Source organism: Triticum aestivum, chromosome 5A, assembly GCF_018294505.1.
Source record: "Triticum aestivum cultivar Chinese Spring chromosome 5A, IWGSC CS RefSeq v2.1, whole genome shotgun sequence".
NCBI lineage: Eukaryota > Viridiplantae > Streptophyta > Magnoliopsida > Poales > Poaceae > Triticum > Triticum aestivum.
This window is the reverse complement of record NC_057806.1, coordinates 633,056,883-633,079,361: the sequence shown is the minus strand read 5'-3', so window position 1 is coordinate 633,079,361 and position 22,479 is coordinate 633,056,883. Positions and strand designations below refer to the sequence as shown.

General features: G+C 46.3%; 1 protein-coding gene across 1 annotated transcript; it reads right to left on the bottom strand.

Moving 5' to 3' along the window:
* Positions 1-18,283: 18,283 nt before the first annotated feature.
* Positions 18,284-21,789, bottom strand: LOC123105485 (actin cytoskeleton-regulatory complex protein pan1). Its single transcript, XM_044527566.1, has 3 exons — positions 20,977-21,789; positions 19,787-20,075; positions 18,284-18,646 (listed from the first exon to the last, which is right to left on the bottom strand). The coding sequence occupies exons 1-3, from the start codon at positions 21,673-21,675 to the stop codon at positions 18,612-18,614; spliced, it is 1,023 nt and encodes a 340-aa protein (XP_044383501.1). The 5' UTR covers positions 21,676-21,789; the 3' UTR covers positions 18,284-18,611.
* Positions 21,790-22,479: the final 690 nt, after the last annotated feature.

Sequence of the window (22,479 nt, the reverse complement as noted above, 5' to 3'; positions counted from 1 at the left end):
TCTGGCCAGGCTGCCGCCTCCCCGGCTGGCGGCAGGTGCTGCCGCCTCGCGCCGTGGCGGCAGGTGCCACGTGTCGCCCGGCGCGCCTGCCGCCATGGCCGAGGGGGTCTTTTTTGTCAAATTCATTCGGTGAGGGTCTTTTTTGGCAATTCCGTCAGGCAGATGGTCTCTTTCGACAAAAATTCGGAGGAGGCGGGGCACGCATCTGCGCCCACGCGGATTCTCAGATTCTCAGGCGCAAAGCAAGCGCAGGATGTGTCATGTATCCATCCAGGAATGCACTTGACAAGTAAAATATGCCTTCATACCGAATCACTCCCTCACTCCCACAATATAAGAGCGTTTTGGAAGCTATATTAACTTGCAAAACGCACGTATATTGTGGGGCGGAGGGAGAAGATTGAATTAACGCACCGACGACTGTTGCCAAGCAAGCTCGCACAATGTCATACCCGTTGCCACGGGCGCTGAGCTAGCCGACCGTGTAGCCAAATCTCGACAACTGCCGACGCCCACCGCACCCGCAAGAAGAAGGATCACGCCTAACCCCACCTACCCGGAGCACAAGCTCCGACCCGCCCCGTGTCCAACTGGTCCACCCAAGCACGAGCCCTAGATCCGGAGGCGTCATCGCCACACGAGATGCCGGTGTCGGCCGTCTGGCACAAGGCTAACCTCACGCAACGTCCGCCCATCACCAGGAGAAGGTGCGCAACAACCACTCCCCTGCACCACGAACGGAGGCCTGACAGCCACGAACACCACCACGTCAGCCGCCAGCCCGCATCCCCTGCCGCCGAACCACCGGAAGCAGGCCACCGCCACCTGAGCAACAACCCCGCCGCCAGCGCCAGCCGCCACACAGCTGACCTGCATGGGTCTTGTTTCAAAGGGAAGAAAAAAATGGTTCGTGCAAGATTGCAACAAGGCTCCTCTTGCCAGAAGGCCGAGTGCAACACTAACCTTGTTGCAAAGGTTGGCGGTCACATGGGAGAGGTAGGGTGGCTATTCAGGGTTCCATCCACGGCTGCCTTGGCGGTTGATCTTTTTAATTTGTTTATCATCCGCCCGACATGTAGCGCGGGACTTCCTAATGGAGGGCGTGATGCACACACTGCCAGTCCTACTGGGTCGACCATCCATATGAACCGAACCGAGCTAGCGGCAAGCAGGTACGAACGACTCTGCCAGAGAGGTAAAAATGTGGGAACAATTTTTTAGGAATATCAATTTTTAAAGTTTGGAAATGTTTTTTGAAATCGCGAACATTTTTTTCATTTTTTAACATTTTTTTGGTAAAAGGAGAATATATTTTGAATTTCAAATATATTTTTTGAACATTTCTTGTATTTTTTGAAAAACTTTTGAAGTTTCCAGCAATTCTTGAAAAGTGATTTGTTTAGGAAAAATATGAACCTTTTCTGAAATGTGAACAAATATCAAAATTCTGGAAAAAAATTGAACTTCTGAGCATTTTTTTCAAAAAAGGAGAATAAATTTCAAATGTCATTTTTTTTGTTTTCTAGAGCATTTCTTGAAAGTTGTGAGTAATTTTTTAAATTCTGAAAAATTGTCGAAAAGTAATTTTTTCTAGAAAATATGAACATTATTTTTTAAGTGAACAAATATGAAAATTATGAGAAAAAAACCTGGAAGTTCCAACATTTGTTAGATATTAACGAACAGTTTTTTAAAATTTTGGGATTTTTTTGAAGTTTTCTAAACTTTCCCAAAATAGAAATGTTTTGTTGTTCCAAATAGAATTCAAAAGACAAACAATTTTCGAAAACTAACAACAAATTTGATATTTTGAAATATTTTAAAGAATTTTAAGAACAATTTTTATTCTTTTGAAGATTTGAACATTAATTGAAATCTTCGAATTATGAGCATATGAAAAATTTAAAAATAAAACAAAAAGTAAAAGAAAAAGGGAAATAAGAAAAAATGAAAAAAGAAAGAAATCTTGATAAAACATTTACAGAACCAACAGGAAAAAAACATATAAAAATCTTTTTTATGGGAAATATATAAAAAATCAGACAGAATCTTTCAGAAGGGTCCAAAAACTGAAACACTGTGCTATGTTAAATGGCTAACCCACTTTGCACGGTAGTCAAGCGCGCCTGTGCGTTAGGCCACCTACTTGACGCGGGGCGCGTCAAATAGGATTTTCCACGTAGCACTGCACGAAGACTATATCTCGCTTATAGCTAGTATAGCTTCCAGTTTACCTTTAGCTTTTTCGTTCCCGTCGTAATTGGGTCGGTTGATTACATTGTTTTTTTCTCTCGATTGCCATGTTTGATCGCCTGCTCGAGGGACTTGTCCAATTTTTTCTTTCATTTTTCCCTTTTTATTTTTCTTGCTTCTTGTTTTGGTTTTGTGCATTTCTTTTGTTTTTCTTGTTTTCTCCGTTGTACTTTGGTTTTCTTTGTTTCTTCATCGCTTTACTTTGGTTTTCTCTCTCTTTGGTGTACTCTGGTTTCCTTTGTTTCTTTGGGTTTGTTTCTTCCTTGTACTTCGGTTTTCTTTGTATTTTTTACTTTGGTTTTATCATTTTTTATTGTTTAACACATGGCCACTTTTTTTAGTACACAATGTATATTTTCAGCGTACACATGAACATGTGTTTCGATACACATTGTACATTTCTCAAATACATGACATACATTTTTTTTGTCTTGTAAACATGTATTGGACACTTTTTTGGAAACATGGTCAACATTTTACAAATATGCGCTTAACATTTGTTTGGTGGCAATAGAAAAACATTCAAACGATGAGAACATTTTTTTTACATTGCACAAACATTTTTTTCACGGACATTTGTTTGGAAAGTCACGAATATTCTTTTAAAATGCAACACATATTTTTCAAATGGCAGTTAACATTTTCTTAAAACCATGCGAAGTTTTTTTTGCATTGTGTCAATATTTTTCTTAAAGGTCACAAACAATTCTGTGAAACCTGGAGTATTTTCAAAAATCTCATGTACATTATTTTTGGGACGAAACAATTCTGAATACCAATAAGCAAGCATTTTTTTACATTCTGTCGACGATATAATTTTTCTTCTAATACATGTTTGAACAACCTTTTGAATACATGGTCAACATTTTCTCTAATACACATCCAAAATTTTTTTAATTGTAATTGTACGGAACATTGTTTCTATACTATGCAAAACATTTTTATACATTGTGTGCACATTTCTTGAAAATTTCACGTACAATTTTTTGTAAATGCATAAACATTTTTTAATTGTCATCAACATTTTTTGAAAGTTATCTACATTTTGTAACTGTGCCAACATTTCTTTATCGTTTGTTAGTATTTTTCCTATCCATGGTTTTATTTTTTTAAGTGAACTTATATTTTTAAAACATATTCATTTAATTATAAATAGAAATATAAAGTGGGGGGAAGAAAAATTATCTTAGCATGACATCGGTACTATGGCCCATGTCCCTTGTGTGGGGTGCCGGAAACAAGGACCCACCTCCTCTTCTCTTGCACAGCGAAACGCGGGCTGTGGAGCTTTGTTCCAGAGGCGCTCGGGCAGGACTGGGATGGTCTAGACCTGATCGGCTTCCTCCAGGCCAAAGCGGTCCAAACTAGGAGGAAAAGGCATCTCTTTTCGCTAGTTTTCGTGACATTAGCTTGAACTCTCTGGACCACGCGTAATAAGATGGTGATTGAACAAGCCTTCCATTGCAGGGCCTCTAACTCCTACTCTCTTTTTTTTTTTGCATTCTTACAGCATTGGCACCCGCTGGCTCGGCATCGGGATAGCAACCGACAAGGCCTGATGTTGGATGCGCTTCATGGCACGGCTGAGCGACTTGCTTCGCCGGCTACCCCTTGATGTAGTGTTTTTATTTCAGTCTTGTGCTATTTGTTGTATGAACTGGTTGGTTGCTTTATTAATAAAGTGGGGCGATAGCCTATTTTGAGAAATATGCCACAAAAAGAAAAAGTACTAGGCGAGGACTCGAACACGTGGGCTCCTGCTGCAAAGAGCGAGCAGATAACCACTATAACTAACAGGCGCTTGTGCCTACTTCAAAGAAGTTGTAGAAACTGATAACATGAGAATGTTTTCTGAAAACCCAAACAAATTTTTAAGAATAGCAGGTACTGTAGCGTGCATTTATTTAAAACACAAATATTTTTTAGAACTTTGATTTTTTTTGAAAAACATATACATTTTTTTGAAAACATGAACAATATTTTAAAATTGGCAGGTACTGTAGCGAACTTTCTTTTAAAAAGCAAACATTGTTTTGAATCTTTGATCTTTCTGAAAATGCGAACATTTTGCGGAAAAATGGGAACTTTTTTTTAAATGTGAACAAAATTTGGAACAAGGACATAAATTTAAAGTTCCAAACAATTTTTTTCAAAACGCGAACAAAATTATGGTATCCTGAACACTTTTTGAAAATTTGAACAATTTTTGAAATTCTGAAGAATTTTTAAAATGGATATATGAAAAAAATAAAACAGAAAAAAGGTTCCAAGCATGGATGGTTCAGACTGCATCATCGTCTAACCGTATGCATAGTACTCTTAATAATCAACAAAAAGTGATTTAAAAAAAATCAACAAAAAGTCACTAATAAAAATGAAAAGAGAGAAACCCGCTCAAAAGGCCCTGCTGTTACTCGATCAAAAGCCGATCGATCGAGAGAAACCATGTGCAAAACACGCATCCGACCGCGCGGGGGGGGGGGGGGGGGGGGGGCGCACGCAACTCGGCCGCAATGATGGCGTGCGCCCACATTGGGTCGCAGCGGAGCGGAGACGAGGCGACACAAGTCCGGCGTGTGCCCAATCGGCTGCCCCGCGTAGCTCCCTCCGTTCTCGACGCAGTCCCCGCCGGCCGGACGCTTCGTTTCCGGCAAAAGACGCGATGAGAGCCCCCTCAACTCCTAAACATTATAGTCAGCAGTCGAGGGCGTTACTGACATTTCACAACACCCACAACTCCTAAAGCTGACAGACAACAGGGTAAACAAACAGTCAGATTCTGATTCTCAGGAATCCAGAGCCACAGCTGATTCTCAGGAATTCATAGCAAAGTGATTCTCAGGAATCTGTAGCCCAAACAAAGGGGGCATAAATTCAAAGCAACACGCCGGCTCCCCCTCATCAGCTCAAGAGCCCTCCCTCCCACCTCCCATCCAACTTCTCCATCTCGCCAGCCATGGGACATGAAGAGGAAAAAGAAGGCGGCAGAACCCGCGGCCAAGAGGCGCAGGCCGCGGGACCGGGATGGCGAGCTCGTCGGCGACGGGGATCTCATCAGCAAACTCCCCGATGACATCCTCGGCACCATCATCTCCCTCCTCCCCACCAAAGACGGCGCGCGCACGCAGGCCATCGCCCGCAGATGGCGTCCCCTCTGGCGCTCCTCGCCTCTCAACATTCATGGTGCCCATTCCCTCTGCTCCAACGCCTTCAAGTGCTTCTCCGTCGTCTCCAGGATCCTCGCCGACCACCCTGGCCCCGCCCGCCGCTTCCACTTCCACCACATCCTCCTCCACAAAGACAAGAAACGGCATGCCGAGGAAGCCGCTCAGGTCGACAACTGGTTCCATTCCCGAGCCCTTGACAAGCTTCAGGAGCTCGACATCAGCTTTGAGTTCTTGGGCTATGAACCTCGGAAGCTTTACCCGCTGCCACCATCCGTGTTCCGCTTGGCATCCCTCCTCGTGGCCACATTCAGCTTCTGCGAATTCCCAAGTCAGATTGCTCCTTCACTGAGTTTTCCCACCCTCAAGCAGCTCACCCTGTTTCGCGTTTTCATCTGCGAGGATGTCTTTTGGCGGGTGCTCTCTGCCTGCAATGTCTTGGAGTCACTTGAATTGACGGACATTTGTGATGCGAATTGCTCGCGCTTGGGCATTAGCTCCAAAAGTCTTAGGAGCGTGAGCCTCTGCGCTTGTTTTTCAGGCAAAGGAGAATTGTTCATTGAGGACGCCCCTCTCCTTGAAAGGCTGCTATTACCTTGTCCGGGTGCAGGCAGTGATACTGTCCGGGTAATTAAGGCACCTAAACTGGAGATATTAGGCCCTTTGTCTCCCTGCATCCCTGAAATTGAGATTGCTAATATATTCTTCAAGGTACCAACAGCAGAAATAATCTTGACTCTTGCATGCAGCATTGTTACATTCTTAATATTTGCTTTATGTTCATTGTTTTGTTCAGAGTTTGATCCCAACAAGCTTGAATAATACCATAGACACAATGAAGGCTTTGGCTCTCGAGTTTTCGGCCACCGATTTGAATGCTGTTATTGATGTCTTAAGATGCTTCCCCTGCTTGGAGAAGCTTCATGTCATTGTAAGTATTCATGTTTGCTATCTGTAAATGTCATAATAATAATCTATTGGACATGTCATCTAGTCTAGTCAAAATTTACATATGGCCTCCTTTGGTTTGGAGGAATTTCATAGGAATTCTAGAGGTAGGATTTTTATAGGATTTTTTCCTTTAGAGCCCTTTGGTTCATAGGAATGGATTCCTATTCCTATATAGGATTGGTTCCTATTCTCCACATTTCATAGGAAAATAAAAATGAGCCTAGACTCAATGGAAAAATTCCTTTGGTGTCAACCAAATGACATCTTGTTTCTTATTCCTACTCATAGGATTTGAGATACATGTCATCTCATTTCCTACAAGATTCCTATTCCTATGATAATCCTATCCTATGAACCAAAAGAGGCCACGAGGCCGAAACGTGGCTACTCCCCTAGCGCTCGAGGCCTAGGGTTCCCCTGTCCTCCTGGCTTCGTCGCCGGGAGTTTCTTGTAGATCCGATCCCTCTCCTTGAGGATCGGTCTTGATCTCGTGCTACTCGCGCTCGCTGGAGGGTGTCTCTTTCTTCTCGACCGAACTCGTAGTCGCTTGGCCGAAGCGCTAGGGTTTCAGCTGTGGCAATGGCGACGGAGGCGAGTGGTTCACGGGCGACCAACACGGAAGATCCAAGTGTATTGCTGGAACGCCTGCATCTACAGGATGATGAGCGGGATAATCTTGTCTGGGAGGAGGAGGCGGAGGATCCAGAGGAGAAACTGAAGTGGCTCGCGCTGGCTAGGGTTCTGACCACAAAATCCTTTGGTCAGGGGGCCTTGATCGCGGACATGAAAGCAGCATGGAATCCCACGAGGGATGTAGTCTGGAGAAGGATAAATTCCAACCTGTTCTCGATACAGTTCAATTGTCTGGCGGATTGGAACAAAGCGTTGCACCAGGGTCCTTGGGATTTCAAGGGGATGGCTTTGATCATAGCAGAATATGATGGTTTTAAGAACCCGGAGTCTGTCAAGTTGGACAAGATTGAAACTTGGTGCCAGATACATAAGCTACCGGATATGGTCCTGAAGAGGGAACAGTTTGTGAAAAACATGGCGCAACGCATAGGCGAAGTAATGGAGGTGCAGATTGTACTCCCTAATGGTTTTATTGGTGAGTTCATCAGGGCCAGGGTGAAACTTGATGTTTCCAAGAAATTGACGAGGTTTGTGGGTTTTACAAAAGGGGGCGAGACTGAGTACTATCAAGTCAAGTTTGAAAAGCTTCCTGTTTTTTGCTTTATGTGTGGCCTACTTGGCCATTGGCATGAGGAGTGTGGGTCGGGGGAGCATGATAAGAATGATATGGAGTGGGGTTCCTTTATCTTGGCATCTTCCAGAGGTTCAGGTGGAAACAGAAGCTCGGGTAGAGGTGTTGGGCGTGGTTCGGGTCGTGGCCCAGGCGATGGTAGTGAGGAAGTGGATGCCGAAGCTGGTGGAAGGAGAGGAGGATTAGCAGGATCTCGCGGCCGGGGTCGTGGTTTTGGGAGGGATGTACATGCCCGAGAACCCCAGTTTAACGCTTCAGTTGGTGAGCACATGCAAACGAGCTGGCGGTATAATGCTTTTACTTCACAGAGTGAGCCAGGGCTTGGGATAAATCCTGAGTTGGATGGGTCTATTCTGGAAGCTCGGGAGGATGCACTTATTATTCGTAAAAGGGGTCCAGATGACGCTCATACGGCCTCAGTGCCAGTGGCTGTGGAAGGGGCTCAGGCAGATGTGGGGGCCTGTTGGAAATATGCCCTAGAGGCAATAATAAAAGTATTATTATTATATTTCCCTGTTCATTATAATTGTCTTTTATTCATGCTATAACTGTATTATCTGGAAATCGTAATACACGTGTGAATACATAGACCACAATATGTCCCTAGTGAGCCTCTAGTTGACTAGCTCGTTGTGATCAACAGATAGTCATGGTTTCCTGGCTATGGACATTGGATGTCGTTGATAACGGGATCACATCATTAGGAGAATGATGTGATGGACAAGACCCAATCCTAAGACTAGCACAAAAGATCGTGTAGTTCATTTGCTAGAGCTTTGCCAATGTCAAGTATCTCTTCCTTTGACCATGAGATCGTGTAACTCCTGGATACCGTAGGAGTGCTTTGCGTGTATCAAACGTCACAACGTAACTGGGTGACTATAAAGGTGCACTACAGGTATCTCCGAAAGTATCTATTGTTTTATGCGGATCGAGACTGGGATTTGTCACTCCGTGTAAACGGAGAGGTATCTCTGGGCCCACTCGGTAGGACATCATCATATGCGCAATGTGACCAAGGATTTGATCATGGGATGATGTGTTACGGAACGAGTAAAGTGACTTGCCGATAACGAGATTGAACAAAGGTATTGGATACCGACGATCGAATCTCGGGCAAGTAAAATACCGCTAGACAAAGGGAATTGAATACGGGATTGATTAAGTCCTTGACATCGTGTTTCATCCGATGAGATCATCGTGGAACATGTGGGAGCCATCATGGGTATCCAGATCCCGCTGTTGGTTATTGACCGGAGAACGTCTCGGTCATGTCTGCATGTCTCCCGAACCCGTAGGGTCTACACACTTAAGGTTCGATGACGCTAGGGTTATAAAGGAAGCTTGTATGTGGTTACCGAATGTTGTTCGGAGTCCCGGATGAGATCCCGGATGTCGCGAGGAGTTCCGGAATGGTCCGGAGGTAAAGATTTATATATAGGAAGTCCTGTTTCGGCCATCGGGACAAGTTTTGGGGTCATCGGTATTGTACCGGGACCACCGGAAGGGTCCCGGGGGCCCACCGGGTGGGGCCACCTGCCCCGGGGGGCCACATGGGCTGTAGGGGGTGCGCCTTGGCCTTCATGGGCCAAGGGCACCAGCCCCAAGAGGCCCATGCGCAAGGAAACTTGGAGAGGGAAGAGTCCTAAAGGGGGAAGGCACCTCCGAGGTGCCTTGGGGAGGGTGGACTCCTCCCCATCCTTAGCCGCACCTCTTCCTTGGAGGAGGGGGCAAGGCTGCGCCCTCCCCCTCTCCCTTGGCCCTATATATAGTGGGGAAAAGGAGGAGCAATCATACCTAAGGCCTTTGGTTGCCTCCCTCTCCCTCCCGTGACACATCTCCTCTCCCGTAGGTGCTCGGCGTAGCCCTGCAGGATTGCCACGCTCCTCCATCACCACCACGCCGTTGTGCTGCTGTTGGATGGAGTCTTCCTCAACCTCTCCCTCTCTCCTTGCTGGATCAAGGCGTGGGAGACGTCACCGGGCTGTACGTGTGTTGAACGCGGAGGTGCCGTCCGTTCGGCACTTGGTCATCGGTGATCTGAATCACGACGAGTACGACTCCATCAACCCCGTTCACTTGAACGCTTCCGCTTAGCGATCTACAAGGGTATGTAGATGCACTCTCCTTTCTACTCGTTGCTGGTCTCTCCATAGATAGATCTTGGTGTTACGTAGGAAATTTTTTGAATTTCTGCTACGTTCCCCAACAGGGCCATTGTTCCCGCAGGCTTTACATCAAAAAAGGTGGATCAGTTTGAGGGGTCGGATATACCCAGCAGCTCAAATATTGGTACACCACAGAAGAATGCGAATCGTAAGAAGTTTAAGACGGACGATGGTTTTGGCATTGACAGTACTTCTACTAGTGGATTGGCGGCCTCCTCGGTGGAGGACCACCGGGAGCAATGAATCTATTAAGTTGGAACTGCCGGGGGGCGTGGAACTCCCGAACAGTTCGTGAACTCGCGACTTTGGTCAAGTCGCATTCCCCAACTCTCGTCTTTTTGTGTGAGACAAGACAGTCAGCTAACAAGATGAAGAGGTATCGATCGAGATTGGGCCTTAAGGGTTTCGATGGTGTTGATTCTAGTGGTAATAGTGGAGGATTGGCACTGTTTTGGCACGAGGATCTGACGGTGGATGTTAAATTCTCAAATGCCCGCTGTATGGATGTTCATGTACAAGCTGGGCCTGATGTACAACCGTGGAGACTGACATGTGTGTATGGCGAACCGAGGGTGGAGGATCGGCCTCTTATGTGGTCTTTGATGTAGAACCTTTGTGCCAACTCAGATTTACCATGGCTGGTGGTGGGTGACTTCAACGAATGTATGTGGGATTTCGAGCATTTTTCCCTAAGCACGAGAGCACCAATTCAGATGCAAGTATTCCGGGATGTACTAGAGACGTGTGATTTGGCTGATCTGGGTTTTACTGGTGTCCTGTACACATACGATAATAAGAGAAGCGGGAATGCAAACGTGAAAGTCCGTCTAGATAGGGCGGTCGCTAATCCGGCTTGGAGGAATATGCTCTTTAACACCTGGGTGCACCATCTTACTTCCCCCTGTTCGGATCATGTGCCTGTTCATGTGTGTTGTGATGATGTGGGTGATAGGCCAACTAAGCCAAGGCGCAGGCAGTACGAGATTATGTGGGAAAGAGACCCTGCGCTCCAGGACTTGATTGCAAAGGCCTGGCTGGAGGCGGGAGAGAAGGCATCCCTAGGGGACGTGCATGCGGCTTTAAGGGATACTATGAAAACATTGTGCAAGTGGAGTAAGGAAAACTTTGGTAGTGTAGCCCGGGAAATTGAAAAGTCAAGGACACAGCTTGAGGAACTCATGTTGATAAATGCAGACAGATGTGAGATTCGTAAGGTAACAGATAAAATGAATGAGTTACTTTACAGAGAAGAGCTAATGTGGATGCAACGATCCCGTATTACTTGGCTCAAAGAAGGGGATCGGAATACAAATTTTTTCCAATCAAAGGTTGTATGGAGAGCTAGGAAGAACCGCATAAAAAAAACTCAAAGACACTAGTGGTCGGGTTTTCACGGGTGAGGAAGCTATGGGCCGAGCAGCAATGGATTACTTTAAAAACATCTTTACCTCTGTTCCTTCGGTTGACCCAAGCCCAATCATTAATCTAGTTCAATCTGTTATTGATGAAGATACTAATGCTTCCTTGTGTGCTGATTTTACCGAGAAGGAGATTTCAGATGCTTTATTGCAAATCGGGCCTTTGAAGGCCCCGGGCCCGGATGGGTTCCCGACGCGGTTTTTTCAGAGGAATTGGGGCACTATTAAGGAGAGTATTGTGGCTGCGGTTCAGGAGTTTTTTCGGACAGGAATAATGCCGGCTGAGGTTAACAATACTAATATAGTTTTAATTCCAAAAATTAAGAACCCTGTTAAGATTACGGATTTCCGGCCTATTAGCCTCTGCAATGTAATCTACAAGGTGGTTTCCAAGTGCCTTGTTAACCGGTTGAGGCCGGTGTTGGATGGGATTATCTCCCCCACGTAAAGTGCCTTTATTCCTGGGCGAATGATAACGGACAACTCTTTGATTGCTTTTGAATGTATTCATCACATCAAGCAGGAAAAGGATCCTACAAGGAGTTTTTGTGCCTATAAGCTGGACTTATCCAAAGCTTATGATCGAGTTGATTGGGATTATCTTAAGCAAATGATGCAAAAGCTTGGCTTTGCTCATCGGTGGGTTGACTGGATAATGTCATGCGTAACCTCGGTGAGATATTCAATAAAATTTAATGGAGCCATCTCTGATTCATTTGCACCGTCTTGTGGTCTACGGCAAGGTGATCCTTTATCCCCATACTTATTTCTATTGGTGGCTGATGGTCTGTCAATTCTGTTTAATAATGGGATAAACTCATCTGAGTTGTCCCCGTTGAAGATCACGAGGAGAGCCCTAGGAATATCACATCTATTATTCGCAGATGACACTCTCTTATTCTTTAAGGCCACTGGGCAACAGGCGACTGCTGTTAAGCGAATTATCAAGACTTATGAGCAAGCCACTGGTCAACTGTTAAATCCGGCAAAGTCCTCTATCCTCTTTGGAGATTCTTGCCCAGCAAGCATAGCAGCTGAAATAAAGGGTGTGTTGGAGGTGGTCAGCTCGGGTTTTGAGGAGAAATATTTGGGCTTACCAACACCGGATGGCCGGCTTACAAAAGGCAAGCTCCAAAATCTGCAGGAGAAAGTTAGTAAGAGGCTGTTTGCGTTCGATGGGCATCCAACTCAGGCTGGGAAAGAAACGTTGATAAAATCTCTAGCTCAAGCGATCCTCACCTTTATTATGAGTGTTTTCAAGTTACCACTGGGTGTCTGTGATGATTTGAACCGCATGATCCGTAACTATTTCTGGGGTTCAGAGAAGGGAAAGCGTAAAACACACTGGTATGCTTGGGAGAAAATGTTGCGAGCAAAAGCACAAGGAGGGCTTGGCTTTAGGGATTTCAGACTTTTTAATCAAGCTTTACTTGCAAGGCAAGCGTGGAGACTGCTGATCCATCCTAATAGTTTGTGTGCAAGGCTGCTAAAGGCAAAATACTACCCGAATGGGAGGCTAGAGGATACTGTCTTTTCGGGTAATCCCTCTCAGTCATGGCAAGGGGTCTGTCATGGGCTTGAGTTGCTAAAGAAAGGGCTTGTGTGGCACATAGCAAATGGCCAGAACGTGAGAATATGGCCTGACCAATGGTTAATGAGAGGCAATACAAACTCGCTGCTGTCCAGAAGAGGCCGTTGTCGCCTAAGATGGGTGGGACTTTCAAAAGCTCCAACAATTCTTCTTACCGGCTGATGTTGCACAAATCTCCAAGATAAAACCTTCGCCACGGCTTGGGGAGGATTTTCTGGCGTGGGCGCCTGAGAGGAGCGGAGTCTTCACAGTTAAGAGTGCTTATTGGCTTGCTGCACATGAAATGCTACAGCCATCGATCCCTTCGTCGAGCTCTGTTGCGGATAGCAGCAGGGAAGTGTGGAAGCATATCTGGTCTTGTCCGTCCCTGCCTAAGGTTAAGTCATTTGCATGGCGTTTAGCAACGAACTCTCTAGCGACGTGGAAGAACAAGAAGCGGAGAACTTTGGAGGAACGGGACACCTGCCCAGTCTGTGGTAGAGAAGGTGAGGACGCGTTTCATGTGTTTTGTGCATGTGAGAATGCTCAGCAGCTTTGGGGTGCAATGGCGACGGTGTGGGAGCTGCCTAAACTCATTGAGATCAAACAGCATGATGATTGGTTCATCCAGGTAATCCGTGAAGCCGAAGCACCACAGCGTGTCCGTTTAATGATGCTCTTATGGAGAATTTGGCACGTCAGGAACGGAATTGTTCATGCAAAGCCGGCTCCTCCTGTCGATGTCTCTGCCCGGTTCCTGGAGAGCTATTTGAATTCCTTGTTAAGCTTGTCTGCTAACCAAGTTGCTGTTTGTGCCAAGGGCAAGATGGTTCCCGCTGAATGCCTCCTAAAATCGAGCGTGGTCCGCGCTGTCCAGTTGCAGAACACTAACCCTTGGATCCCTCCAAGTGAAGGAAGAGTGAAGCTAAATACTGATGGATCTGTCTTGAATGGTAATGCGGGAACTGGTATGGTTTTGCGGGATCATGTTGGAAATATTATTTTCAGCGCTTGCAGATTTGTGTGCGATTGTGAAGATGTACTCGAGTGTGAGATATTGGCTATCAAGGAGGGCATCAGCTTGGCGTTACAATGGAGTTCTCTACCTATAGATGTTGAGTCTGATTGTCTCGAGGCCGTCCAAATGGTCAAGGATGTGGGTCGCAACTTCTCAAGATATGCCTTTATGATTGGAGAGATCAAGCAAAGTATGGGGGAACGGGACTCTTCTATTACTCATATCCGCCGCTCGGGCAATTGTGTTAGTCATGCCATGGCTAGTTTTGGTAGTGGGCAGGGTCGAACAATGGTTTGGCTCGGTTCAGCTCCTGATGAAGTCTTATGTATTGCCTCACGAGATTGTAATCCCATTTGATTGAGTAATAAAAGAGTTATTTCGCAAAAAAAAGAACCAAAAGAGGCCACATGTTTCCTTTTTACTTTTTTAGTGGAAGAAACACAACTTAAAGATAGGTATGAAAGATGCACGTCAATATGACTCACAAGATCCAGTCAAATGCCTTGAGACGCATCTAAAAAAACTGGTGTTGAAAAATTACCTAGCCAGTAAGCAAGGTGTTGGATTTGCCAAGTTCTTTGTTTTGAACGCAAAGTTGCTGAAGGAAATCAAATTTGGGGTCCTATAATAGCATCAACAAGGAAGGGGTGGTCAGCAACAAGATCAACAGCAAGTTATGGTTGGCTAATCAATACAGGCTGCTAGAAATGGAAAATAGAGCTTCTTGAGATGTGCAATTGGAATTCGTATGAAGTCATAATGAGGAGCAGCTGGATCCCCATGATTTGTCAACTGCCGATCCCTTCAAGTGCTATTTTGTAAATTGAGTTGATGATTTTCCAGAATAAGCATGGCAATGGTTTGTCAATGGCCGATCCCATTGATGTTGCAGACAAGGTTGATTAAACCTGAGAATCTAATGTCTTTTACTCAGATTGATATGCTCGAAGATTGCATAGTTTGTCAATGGCCCATCCTTAAATCGGATGTGGCTGCTCCATTCATACTATTCCTCTGTGATCCTCATGCATAGTTTACTATCAAAACATATACTCCCTCTGTTCCTAAATATAAGTACTTGTAGAGATTCCACTAGGTGGACTACATACGGAATAAAATGAATGAATCTACACTTAAAATGCTATGCATCCATATGTGGTTCATAGTGAAATCTCTATAAAGACTTATATTTAATAACGAAGGAAGTAACTGGGAAAGATTATGGATGCTATATTTTGTTACAGTTAGTTGCATTGTATTTTCTCTTAGAAAGAACGGGTGGTACCTTGTTGGTTCCAGTTTCAGTTGGCAATGCAATGTTTGTGTTGAAAGGTTGCTTCTGTTATTTTTCATAGTCATAGAATACTCCTCTCGTCCCCCGCGTCGCCTCTCCGGCGACTCGGGCGGAGCCCTCGTCCGCGCCGCCGGGCCGCCCCCGCTCGCCCCCCTTTCCCCTCGCCGTCGCCGGAGGAGGCCGCCGGGCTAAGCCCGGGCGGCGGACGGCGGCGGCGGGGTTGGCTCCGGAGGGAAACCTCTGATCATCTGGATCATCTGGATCTGAACCTCTGAAAGCGTCGTTGTGGAGGTGTGGTCACCCCTCTCCCCACGGCCTTGGCTCCGGAGGGAAACCTCTGATCATCTGGATCGGGCGATGGAGGTGTCCTAGCGCCTTTCTCCTCCTTGGGGGCATCGTCTTGAAGCAGACTGCAACTAGGAGACTGGTAATGATGATGGCGCCAAGATGAGTTGGGGTCGCGGCTCGGGCTCTGTTAGTCGGTCTATCCGGTGTGTCTGATGTGCTCTTCCACGGTTGCTTGGTTGTTGTGGAGTCGAAGCTGCGGTGGATTGTGTCCAAGTGGTGACGATGACAAGCACTCGGCGGTCGTTCGCGGAGGACTCGGTCGGTGCAAGCCCTGCATATTTCCCTCGCAAAGATTGTTGTCAAAGTTGAAGCTGTCGTTCGCTGGCGCCTGTGGCCATCTGTTGGCATGTGGCCAGGTCGGCCGGTGGTGTCCATTTTCTGGGCTGAGTTGTGTCGGTTTTAGCCCGGTTTTCCGTAAATTAACCTGACAATTCTTACTCTCTCTTAATCAATGAATTGGTGTAATTCGCACGAGCAGTGTATTTGTTTATTCGGGAATAATTTGAAATAATAATTTCACTTAGATATGCATATTATGCTATCTTCTAGGAGAAGAAACTGTACAAACCACCTACTTTTAATGTTAGTGTTGCACAAAACACCTACTTTACAGGTTTGTCGCACAAAGCACCATATATTGCGGCAATTCATTGCAGTTAGGTCTAATTCACCATTTAGATGTGTTGACATGATTCCTAACAAGTGGGTCCAATTTATAAGTGCACCAATGGCAAAAAAAAAACCCGGGCTCATCAGCAACCAACTAGAACTGTCAATGTCTCACAATCCTTTGCTCCAATTGAGCTGAATTTTTCCCAGAATATTAGTGAGTGCATTTATAATTTATTGGATTATTCTAGTTGGCTGTTGATGTGGCCTATTTTTCTTTTTTCCACCGGTGCCTTTACAAACTGGACCCACTTGTCAGGAATCATGTCAACACACCTAATTCTTTTTTTAATAAAAGTATCAACGGACCTAAATGATGGATTAGACCTATTTGCAACGAATTACACCAATATATGGTTCGTGCAAATTCCTCTTTTGTAGGATAATATAGCGAAAGGTATTGTTCTTTATGGGATGGCAAAATATGTAATGGCACTTCATTTTCTCAATTCCATATTTTGGTAATTTCGTTTAAAAAAGCATATTAGATATGGCCACTAGTGCAGTTAAGTCATATATAAATGGTTTAAACCCCTTTTGCTGACACAGTTTCCAACCGATCGTCTTATGAAGGTGTGCGATAGGGGGGCTAGCGCGGGGGGGGGGGGGGGGGGTGTCCAATCCCACACGATAAAGGATAGCCGTGTGTGGTAGTACTCGGGGATGTAGACGTTCGGCAAAAGTGCGATGCACCAACCTATCCCACAAGCGACTATTGAATTTGTGGTACATAAAACTTTCCAAACGTTCGTATGCCATAATCATGTGGGATGATAAATTTATCGCACACATTTTGCACCATCCTGTCTCCGCCGTTTTCCTTCTCCCGCTATCTCCACCCCGACCCCCCCCCCCCCCCTGCACTTCGGCGTACGTTGTATTCCACTTTTGCGCCCGACTTAGCCTGGCTCGCTAAAAGTGGTTGATTCGAGCATTCCCAGCGAGCCAGGCTCTGGGCTGCTTCAAGCTTCATGCTGATGCAAGCTAGGCCTCCCTGTATGCGTCCAAATAGGCTTTTTCCTTCTTGCGCGGGCCTGGTTGGGTGTACACAGGTAACTAAACGCGTCGTTATTTGTTCGTGAGGGCTTCGTGAACAACAGTAGCCGCCGCCGCCGGGGAACTTTGGGTCCCCTCAAATCCGGCAGCCATATGGGCGCTGAGAGGTAGGGGGACCTCAGGTCTTCATGAGTAATATATTCTTCGTCAGCGTTTAGTGATTATTGTATTTTGTAAAAATAAAAGTACTCTCGTTCTTCTGGCGATGTTATGAGGTTAGAGAGTTTTCTGTGCTCGCGGATCCGATTATTCAGATCTAATGAGTTTATGTTGGTGTGTGAAGATATTTTTTGTTGGTTTGATTCTTTGTGAAGATGAAATAATTCATAAACACCATGGTGAAGATATTGTGATTCGACCACTTGCACTTCTAGGGGATCATCCCAGGTCCAAGTACGTTCATCGATCATGGCATCCCATCTTTTTGGATGGGTAATAAAAGACGCTTTTAAAAATCATTATTGATAATGCTCATGTGGGTGAAAGAGTGACAACATCGTTGTTGCCTCATTACCGAAGTCTTTGGAGTATTTCTTCTAGCAGAAATTGATACCGCGAAGAAGTTGTTTTCAATAAATTTCATTGTAATTATTAGTCATAGGAGTTACTTTTATTTTCATGGATCAGATCCAAAACATTGTATTTGTAATTGTCATGAGTATGAATAATATTAAAGGTGTTGCTCAAATAAAAAAATTACCGGCAGTAGTTACTGAAAAAAACCCACCAGTAAGCGGTTGGCACTCGTTCATCAGCTTGTAGACTGAATCTCACCAACCATCCTCTGTTCTTCACCCCTAACCCCCAAAGTTCTCTGCGAGTTCCTGGCTGAAAACTTATGATTAAAACGTTACACCTGTGAATGTCTGTTCTGCCCAACGAGGGAAAGTACTGTGATCACCAGAAAATGCAGCTGCTGCAGGCATGGACAAGGATCTTACAGTATGGTCCAAAACCACCGTCAAGTGTCCTGTTGAACTGATATACTACTACCACCAATCTAATTTAATTCGCTATAAGAATGATTCATCGTCCTAAAAGTCAAATCAGACGTAGTCGGCTCAGACATTTTGCTTCCATTTTCAATACACCAAGTGCTACTTCCAGATGGAATGCAACCGAGGAACGAGTCCACTGAGTTTTCCAGGCCTGAATATTCATGGACAGCACTATCTCCAATGATTCAATCAATAAACCAAAGGAATAAAAAATTCCAAGTACCAACTAGTCTATAAAGTATAAACATCTCTCCAGTTTTTTCGCAAGATCCGCCGGTTTACATTAATCTATAACACTTTATACACACAAGCACGGGATCCTAGTTGCTTCTGATAACCATAAGCCAGAATAAACGGTGTATAGTTCCAATGAATTAACCAGAGGTGCAGCCCAGCATCCCACTGCTCAACCTTAAGGGACCGCGTCTTCCCTCCAAAGATTATGTGCCGTACGGCCATGGAAATGTCTTCGCCACTGAAATTCACAACGGAGAAGATCAGTAGATGAAGATGAAAATATCTACTCTACATCAGAAGTGTGGCTTCAGAAACCCAAACAACCTATCGTATTTGTACACCAACTCAACAACAAAGACACCTTAAGACAACAATATGCAAAGATATAGTTTTCATTACAACGGATAAGCAGGAATGCAGGAGTACCATAAGCCACACACTTGTACTTCAAACATCGCTGTATCCATGTATTAATGGGGTTGTTTGTTCAAAACCAAAAGATCCAATACATACATCATATATGAACCATGCTAAACAAAACAAAATCATAAACTGTAGCAAAAACACATGTTTTTTAATCACGCAAACACGTGCCCTAATGAGCAGCAGTACTCAGTAGTACTATGTTTATACCCCTAACAGAATGATACCATACTGTCAGAACAGAGGAGAGGGAGGGTGTGTACTGAAGTACTACTGATCTACTAGACGGGCAGACGCTACCCGTCTTGTCGTGTCAAATGCATTCTGAGCTAGACTGACTTCACTAAAGAAACGAAATCTGCATCGTCTGCCTAAAGATGATATAACACAGAAATCTCCCACATAACTTCATTATCAGGGTTCCTTAGGGTAGCAGAAAAAAGATGAGCTGGCGTGTTATTTTATCATATGGGCACTCACTCTTTTGCTCCAAAAACTTAAACACGGTGCTTGACATCATAGTCATGTTTCTCAGAAAAGGACTAGAATAAGACCACGTATGGTAGTAGTACACAAATCATTACTGTACAAGTTGAATTTTGAAATGATAGACTGGAGAAGGTGCACTTTGCTTAGTCGGAAAACCCAACTCATCAAAACGCTAAGTACCCTAGAATCCTTCGCCGATTCCCTATCTAAAATAACAAACATGCCATACTGCTTTAACTAATACTCAACTGAGGCTCTGCCAGACCTAAATCATAACCACCATCCCACATTCCGAATGTCAATCAATACTATATGGGACTTGCCTTAATAAAAAGCAGGGCCATTTGGCCTGTTCGTCTACAAAAATACTAGTAGATGGACAAGTTCAGAGCATACAGCTAGCTTAGGTACAATTAGCACGATCAAGGAATGGGAATGGTATAAACAAGAAGGAACCGAAACATACCTTTTGAGGACTCACGGACAAGCACAATGTGCATCGCTGCATTGTTCGGAGGCAGCTGCAGAAGGAGAGGAGTGAGCTTCCCGCTGATAGGGCTGCGCGTGCAGACGATCAGATCATCGATGCCCGTTTCCTCTTGTAACTTCTGGGTGAGCTCCTCAAGGTTGGAACCATTAAACGTGAATGAGCGTCTCTCGGTATCCTCGTCCACGTCGCCCTTATCGTCTGCAATGTGGTAGTGGATCGCACGGCCCTGAACCTTGTGCAACGGGGCGGAGAAAGAATCGGAAGGCTGATGGTACAAGAAAGAAGTACAGTGTTAGTATTTTCTCACCCACCATAGAAGTTCAGAGTAACTAAGAAAATACTGCAAAGATAAGTTTAGACACAGCATGCAAGTTCTTCAGCACAGAAGATAGAAATTCTGAATATTCTAACAATACAGAGTAATGCTATACAGCCTAGCTGGACTGTGCAGAGCTGAGAAAGGATAGTTTCTCAGGATGCACTTGACAGCACTTTGAAAAGTAACCCAAAACATGACAAAAGATTTGATGATGATGATGATGATGATGAAGATTCCTTACCAACAAAAGAACAGTTGGGATGAATGCTACAATAGGCCAGCAGTGGGTTTCATAATACAGACTGCTTGTGATAGCAGCAACAGTTTGGGAGAGCTCGAGAACGAACGTTAACACATGAGACACGAGACAAACAGAATTGCGTACACACAACAAGTGCAACGGCCACCACAACACGAAATGCGCAAAGCCTATCTACTTCAAGCAAATGTGACAAAATGTAGAAAGCCTACCTATATCTACTTCATCGGCACATTCAAAGCAAAGCGACACCTGTATCTGTATCTGGGCCATGTGACACAGCCGATGCCAGCAATGTGCAGCCACATGACTGCTGGCAGACAATCGCTATGCATTGCGGGGGAAATAATCTGAATATTTCTCCTAAGCGCGATTAGCATTCCAAAAGAACTAATCTGTTCCAAAGATCCAACCATGGATTCTTAGATGCAGTTCAGATTCAACTATTCCGCGGATTAAAACTGCGAAGCGCCTAGCAAAACTAGCAATTCGACGAGCATTGCGAAGTCAATGCCGTCGCCAGGACGAAAACGGAAGTCAATTATTGAATATTGACAATCAGACGCAAGAGAAGGAAAAGGAGGATACCTCCAGCTTGGACAGCCTGGGCTCCGGCTTGGGCTTGGGCGGCGGGGGCGGCGCGTAGTCCGGCGGCGGCGGGGAGGTCTGGGACTTGGTGGGCCGGTGGTGCGCCTCGTAGGGCGTGGGGGCGGGCCTGAGCTTGGGCGCGGGCGGCGAGTCGGGCGCGAGGGCGGCGGGGGGCGCCGACGCGGCCTTCTCCGGCGCGGGCGTGGCCGGGCCGGGGGTGAGCACCTGCACGATCTCGACGTCCCAGAGCACCCATTCCTGGGTGGCGGTGCGGTGCGGCACGTCGTGGGTGACCGAGTTGCGCCAGGGCGGGACGCCCCCGTTGGCGCGGAGGTACTTGTCCCCGCCCCCGCGGACGCCGCCGGCGCGGGACTTGAGGCGCACCTGGAAGCCGTCGCGGACGGGCTCCCACTCGACGGACGCGTCGGGGCGGCCCCCGGGCGCCGCCGCCGCCTGCAGCACCTTGCGGCCGGTCATGCCCAGCAGGAAGGGCTCGGTGGAGGCGGCCAGGTAGCGGCCGTACCTGCTGCGGAGGCGCACCGCGCCGGGCGCGTGCGGCACGGGCTCCACCGTCCAGCGCGCGCTCGGGGAGGAGCCGTTGCGGTCCTGCGTGACGTGCAGCTCGTCCTCGTCCGCGTACAGGAACTTGTCGTGCCGGCTCTTCAGCCGCACCGCCTTGGCGTGCGCGAACAGCTCCATGCGCGGCCCGGGGCTCGTCGGCGGCGGTGGACTGGTGGTTGTCTGGGGGAATTCTCTCTGGGATGGTAGGCGGCGAGGTTGACGACGGGGCGAGGCGAGGTGATTGATTTTGGTTGTGGCTGTGCGCGGGGTTAATAAGGGGGTGGTGGGTGAGGCTGCGAGTGGGGTCGGGCTGTAGGTGGGGCCGGTCTGTCGGTGAGGGCAGTGGTTTGACCCGTTCGGCGGCTGGGCGCACGTCGGGTGCTGGCGTGTTCGCGGAAATGGTGCGGTGCGGCGGGCGTCGGACTGGACCGGACCGGACACCGTTTACCACGCTGCCCTCGCCTCGTTTTACAACAGTTTTTTCTCCGCTTTCCCACGGCAGCGTTTCCGTCACGCTGCGAGACTGAAACTGATGCAGCAGCGTCACGTTTGGTGTAATCTTGTTGGGTTGTGCTCGTTCCGCGGATGGACGGATGCCAATAATATTTGTATACTTTTCTATGAGTTGCTTGGTGTTTAAGTATAGTATACACAAATATTGGTCATGATCTTCCCATGATCGGCATCTTAGATACACGACTGTCAATTCTGGTTTCAGTGGAATGCAATCTGGGCAAGTGGGATCCTCATAGGATGGCCCCTAATAAATGATTTCTCCAGATCTAGGAGATAATAATTTCCAAAAAATCAACGGCGTCGGTCGACCGCGCACCAATCTCAGGGAAACCGCGATGCGGGTAATGAATACCTGCGACTTTTGCAGGCATTAAATCTAGACGCGGAGGCACGAGGGTCTCCGCGATCCATCCGCTTCCCCCCCCC